Source organism: Berghia stephanieae, chromosome 3, assembly GCF_034508935.2.
Source record: "Berghia stephanieae isolate SIO BIC M18660-M18661 chromosome 3, UCSD_Bste_1.3, whole genome shotgun sequence".
In the NCBI taxonomy this organism is placed as follows: Eukaryota; Metazoa; Mollusca; class Gastropoda; order Nudibranchia; family Aeolidiidae; genus Berghia; species Berghia stephanieae.
In genome coordinates this window covers 70,200,114-70,206,667 of record NC_088362.1, presented here as the reverse complement: position 1 = coordinate 70,206,667, position 6,554 = coordinate 70,200,114, and the positions used below count along the sequence as shown (strand labels likewise).

General features: G+C 35.0%; 1 protein-coding gene across 1 annotated transcript in view; it reads left to right on the top strand.

Moving 5' to 3' along the window:
• Positions 1-393: 393 nt before the first annotated feature.
• The window catches only part of LOC144969335 (coiled-coil domain-containing protein 174-like), a 9,345-nt gene continuing 3,184 nt past the window's right edge, over positions 394-6,554 (top strand). Inside the window, exons 1-7 of the mRNA XM_078908445.1 lie at positions 394-725; positions 1,116-1,214; positions 2,211-2,320; positions 2,594-2,655; positions 3,895-4,066; positions 5,544-5,633; positions 6,255-6,448. Of these exons, the coding sequence (XP_078764571.1) occupies positions 693-725; positions 1,116-1,214; positions 2,211-2,320; positions 2,594-2,655; positions 3,895-4,066; positions 5,544-5,633; positions 6,255-6,448 (760 nt within the window). The 5' untranslated portion in view covers positions 394-692. The remainder of the gene's footprint in view (positions 726-1,115; positions 1,215-2,210; positions 2,321-2,593; positions 2,656-3,894; positions 4,067-5,543; positions 5,634-6,254; positions 6,449-6,554) is intronic.

Sequence of the window (6,554 nt, the reverse complement as noted above, 5' to 3'; positions counted from 1 at the left end):
ATCCGAACATCCTTATTTGGGTTATCAGACCTGCAAATAAGTGCACATCGACTTTGACCCATAGATATAGTGTGCTTTGACCTAAACAATATGTCCATATTATGGTGATTATGGGCTTAATTTGTTGTGTGTTGGTTTGAGAGATTCCCATTACAACAATGAGGTCATGATAATTTGGGTTATCAGACCTTCAAATAAAAAGTACACGGCGACCTGAACTCAACACGAGTATGTAATTCAACGGCCGCTTCATAATATTCCATTTGCCTACATGAACTGTGTAAACTGTAAACCTACCACAAACAAGAAAACATTCAAGTTCAATTCAATTCAAGTGACAACAATATATTAAAATGATAATCTTAGACCCCTTGTGATGATAGGGCCAAAAGTAATGCATATTTAAAGATATGCAGTTTAATTATAATTTACACGCTGAGATTAATTTTCATACTCTTTCTTGAATCCCCTCAGGAGTACCATCAAATAACCAGTGGATCAAAGTTCCATGGTCCATTCGTCTTCTCGTCGTTCAGTCTCAGTCTCAGTCAGTTGAGTCATTGAAATTGAAAAAAAAAAAAGTAAGAGTAAGAATAAAAGATCGGTCTTTTCTCAACGTAGAACTCTCTTGTCAGCACTAACAATTCTATCTTTGTAGAGGCAATAATCTGTGATTGAGCTTAATTCTCAGCATGACGTCAAAAAGGAGCGTTTCAACATCAGCGGTAAGATTATGATTAAGATTTCAATTTCAATACTGATACTGAATACTAAACTAAACTAACTCGATAGTCTACTTCCAATTATTTTTATTTTTAGAGTGCAGTCGTTTTCAATTGCATATCAATTACAAATCAATCCTAATGATTGATAGTGATAGTCTTCTCTTGAGGAATGGAATTTTATATAGTTTACAATTAGTGTTTTAGTTTTAATTTTAGAAGTGTCATGACTAGTGAAGTAAATCCATTATAATCATAATTAATAATTGAATGTTGATATTTTTCTTACCTCCATCAACTGAACTTCTTAACAAAGAAATAATAATGATAATGGATGAATAATAATAGAAAAGATTAAGTCATTAATAGAATGTTTTATTTTTTACTTTTCAGATGGTAGATTTGAAAGCGGAACTTCATAGGAAACAAGAAGAATTTAGACGTCAAAAAGTAGATCATGGCCAGAATATCAAGGGGAGGAAACTTGAAAAGGTAATTTCATTATATCACTGAGGTTACTTTAAAAACCAACTGTTTTCTCATGTCAAAATCAAGGTCGTTGTTTTTTAATAAGAAATACAAATGCTTTTTTCGTAACATTTAAACAACAGAGAGAAGTAAGGAGCAACAATGAATGGAAAGAAAATATCAACTAAGAGACGAGTTCAATATATTTTTACTAAGAAAACATAGGGCTGTAGTAACTATCGTGATTGCCAGAACTCGGTATTCTGGCTGTAGGACTCCATGGCTAGGATTGGTCCAGATGGCCGGTGAATCACGGAATTACTGAGTTAAAACTAGATATTAAATAGATAATGTTAAAGTATAAAAATATAGCTTACCCTGAATCTAGTTGTATGGTAGAGGTGTTAAGAAAAGGTCTGTAAGTGTGAGTCTGTAAAGGAGTAGGTGTAGAGAGTCTGTTGAGTGTAGAGCTTGAAGTGTCCAGAAGTAAGTGTGCAGTAGGTAAGTGTCGTAAGTAAGCGTACAGAAGGTAAGAGTCGTAGGTAAGTGTGTCGTAGGTAAGTCTGGATGTAAGTGAATCTTTTTTTTTTTTTTAGACCCAGGCCATACTATCTAATGACCCTCTTAATTAGTAAAAATTGTATTTGTTAGGTTAATTATTATGTGTTTAGTAGTAGTAGCAGTAGGAAGTCTGGATGTAAGTGAATCGAGAGGTCCACCCGGCTTTATATGAGCCGGGTCAGCTCGGGACGAGGCAGAGCGGAAGTAGGAATGACCATTGCCAAGGTCACTAGCCGTACGATTGTTTACGGCTAGAAATCCCTACAGGGCCAAGAAACAATGATTTTGAATTGCCTCGATGAATTCTCTTTGACTTTGACTCCAGTGCCCACTGTAATTGATTTAATTCTAGTTTCAACTTTCAAACCCTTCAATTAGCTTGTGCTGTATAAAATTTCTGAAAGCTTAGAATGTCTAGTTTGCGGTTTATATGACTGCCTATCTAATTTTTTTTCTTAGATTAAGACGAAGAAAAGCATCTGGAACCAACAAAACCACGGTGTGATTGAAAGATCCAGTAGAGACATAGAAGAAAAAGCTGAAGAGGAAGATGATTTGGTCAAATCCAGGTAAATTGCCTTTTTAATTTTTTTTTTTTTAATTCAGAGTTTCAGACACTCTTTAACAAATTTATTATAACAATCACAAGGCATTTTGGCATACAAGCTTTAGAATTATGATACAACCTTAGATACTGCTTGAATTGTGTTAAAATAATATTTAAATGAATTGTCTGAAAACATCCCTTTTCTAAGAGTTAACGTTTTTTAAACTAACACGTTATAACAAGCTTTCCTTGGAAAACTGTAATCAATTTACTTATCCTTTATTTGGAACAACAGGAGAATGCTTGCCCACAAGACAAAGTTGTACAATGAAATGGCCTCCACCAGCAATATTCCAGGTTGGTCGACATTTAGGAATAATTTGATTTGACACTTGGTCTAAATACATTGATCTAACATGAATTCGGCTCAATGAGCTGATATCATGAAATTGGATGAAAAAATTAATACGTATATAAACATACACTATCCATTTCAACTCAAGCATTGACTGATATTCTAATCATGTAATTAATAAAGCAACTTGTACTACATGAAATGGAAAACTATTTTATATGATCTGGTCTGGAATAAATATAGTCATGTGATGGGTATTAATATTATTTAGATGAATGGGGATCGATTGATTTTTAAATTCCTCCTTTCCTCTCCCCAATTCTGATTACACTCAGGTTCATTATTTATTGTCCAACACATGACAGAAAGTGTTTTAAATTACGGTTGACTTCAATAGATGCTCTTCATTAATCTTGACTGGTTTATTTTCTCTTAAAAGTCACTTCTCTACGAAGCTCAATTACTAAATCACTTGAGTCATGAGCAAGTGAATTGGATTCGGATCCGGAAGGAGGGTTGCTTTTTTTCTGATCCTTCTGTTCCCTCAGCAGTGATTGGTTAGCTTGGTCTATAAGATTTGGTGGAAAGTACTTTTAAAAAGACTAGTGTCCTATCTTATAGGTAGCATGCAATTATTGCTGTTTAGCAATTCAGAAACTGAATGAAATTCTCGACTCCATAAGCCTTACAAGTCTCAATGACCTTTCTGTTTGAGGAAGTGTATATAAGAAATCATCTAAGTGTCTTCTCATTTGGAGGATTTTTTGGGCCGGCATATTTGTAAAATTCAGGATAGCGGAGGGATAAACAGCTGCTTTGATACACTTATGTGAAAAGTATTTTGCCAAAGTACATTTTTTCATTTTGGCCAGAAAAGTATTTCGTTCAGACACTTCTCTGAAGTGTCAGATTGAAGTCACATTTTTTTTTTGGGGGGGGGGGGGGACGTTTGTTTTTGACGCAACGGGAGTCATTTTAATAAAATGATATTTATGAAACTAAAAGTTCTCTGGCCAAAATGATAAAAAAGGGTTTTGCTATTATTCTCAGGATTCCTCTTTGTGTTACTTTTCCATCGATACCTGCAGGCATTTAACTCTCAATCAGTCAAATTCTCCTATATTTATGTGTACCATTTTCCTTTCTATAGATTCTGATATGACCTAAAAGTTTCAGAAGTATAGTTCAACTTCCAAGAATACTAAAAAGACAAATTTGATTTATTTCATCTCTTTAACCAGATGAGGATGGCAGCGAGGGATTTCTCGTTGATTTTCAGAGGAAAGCTATGGACAGAATGGTTGAGGAACGAGAGAAGCAAAGGAAAGAAGAGGAGGAGAGAAGGGAAGAGGAAGCTGAAAAGAAAGCGTTGGCAGAGCCCATTCCAGAACCTGTTGATTCTGATGAAGAATGGTATTGGATTTTTTAACTGTCCTAATTTTGGTTATCACGTGAACCATAGGATTTTATTTGTTTGTTTGTGTGTTTTTCTTCCATATGCCAAGCTACAACAATGAGGATGAAATTATATTGCAAGGCTGCATCATGTACCATATATTTTGCTATAAAAAATTGAATTGTTAGTCACTCTCTGTTTTAATGTGCTAATCTATATCTTCACTCAATATAATATTAAGTTAACCTTAATTTTCTACAAATACTGGAATGGTTAGGTTTCTCTATAGCTTGATCCGTGGAGATGCTGCATTGTAAGTATAATCAACTCCTCTTAATCGCACACGCTCGGGAGTTCAGGTTAGTGTGTCGATTAAGCAGAGTGTGCGATTCAGCGGAGAAGCTAAAATTAACATCTAAGCACTAGCTTTCATGTCATTCATGTAGGACCTTCACTTCTGAGTTTTCTAAGGGCTTGGGACCATCACATTCTAGACATGACCTCATTAAGATGTTTGTTTTTTATTTTTTATTTATTTAGGTTGTTTGTTTCTTTTCTTCTTTTTTTTTCATAAAATTTTTTTTTTTCTTTTTTCATGTTTTGTCTACAACAAAATTTGACAGTATCGTTTGTTAGAATAGTAATCGTGAAGCGTTGTTTGGTTTCTATTCTGTGCAAGCTGTTTATAAACCTTTGTCTCCTATCTAGCCAATGTAGATCATCTGTCAAGTGTTCCTCTTGGATGACGTGGCATAGTTTGTCTACCATGTCAAGTTTTTCAGTGTTTGTCAGGGTCGTGTGTCACATTCCGATGTCTATTATCTAGTCATTGTCTCTTTTGTGTGGCTGAACGGAGTTCAGTGGTTCCTGAGATGTCAGTTCACTGCTGATGGGTATATTGTTGTCCATTGTTATGAATTATTCGAATGCTTTGGCCGAAAAGTTGTGTGGAATGGGAACAGTATCGTTGATTTCATATGGCTGTTGGTTGTCACTCCAATCAAGGTGTAGCGATTAAGAGGTGATGGTGTGCGATTATATAGAAAAAATTAAGTTTTTCGGAAATATGTTTAAAATAAGCAGAGTGTGCAATTAACCAATGTGCGATTAAGCGGAGTGAACTGTGAAAGGACAGATATCAGTACTGGGTACAGTTGAGTTTTATTTTTATCTCTCTCTCCACTGAGCAGTGTTTGGGTAGCTTGTCTGCTAGATGCAATGGAAAGTAAACTTCTGACTCAATCGCCTTATGGCTCTAAAGGACCACTCTTATTTTGCTTTTTTTTTTCTTTTTTTTTTTAATTATGCAATAATTAAAATTGATAAAAATCACATTGATTGACCAAAAGAAAAAAAACAACACATTTTATATCTGTCGTATTTCAGCCTTATGTGCTGATCAAGCAAAAAGGGGTATAATACTATGTGTAATACATTAGGCATGTCATCTCATTCTCTTGAAGAGCATATTGAATATTTTTATTTTATCCTCAGGGTTGATTTTACAGACAGCTTTGGAAGATCAAGACGCTGTATGAAGAAAGACTTGGCCATGATGAATAAGAATGAGCAAGACCTCAAACGGTAATTATTGGATGAGGGATATGGTGGGAAGAGGGAATGGATCTGATGGGGGGATAGGATTGAACTATGAGATGGGAGTTGTTCTGACAACCATAGCAATCACCAAGTTACTGGTGTATCCCTGAAGGGTTTGCAAATTCATTATAAAAGGTGCCTCTTTAGATTGAGTATGATCTGTGATAGTTTGGTTGAATGAAAAACTCAAAGTCTCATTGCTGTTACTGCTCTCTTAGTATTAGAAGAATACGATGCCAGTTTGGAGATAAATTACACCCGGCTTGTGAAGGGGTAAATATATGGAATTTTTCAATGCTAATTAACCGTGGTCAAATGGAATGGAAGCTTCAATTTAATTATTGAAGACAGATAATGTAGACGTTTCGGGTTTCCCATTTGTCATTAAAGACGATGAATGAAACACCAAAGACAAATGAGAGTATGAGCTTAACAAGGCCATTCTCCCATCTCTCATCATATTTTGTTGACAAACGTCTTTGTTAATTAAATTGATGCTTCCATTCCATTTGAGTATTGTTATTTATCCCCAAGCTTCTAACAGTAACATTTGCATTTTTTATTGCTGAAAATTTAATTTTTGTATTTTGTTTTTAATATATTCAGGGATATTAAATCAAAAGCTTCTACCGGAGACAAAGGAGATGACTCAGAAAAGGGCAAATCTGGTCCTGACCTTCCCGATCTGATGTCCAGTGATATGCATCGAGAGAAAATGAGACAGAAATGGGAGGAAGAAGAGCAGGCTCTGATTGACAAAGGCCAGGAGGAGATACATTATTCCAATGTCCAGTTTGATGGTTTGTAGGCATTTGATGTGTGACGAATAGTTATGTATTCTAATTCCCAAGTATTTATTTCACTCATAGGTCAACATTTTTGTCCGAACAAGAGTTCTTATCTACC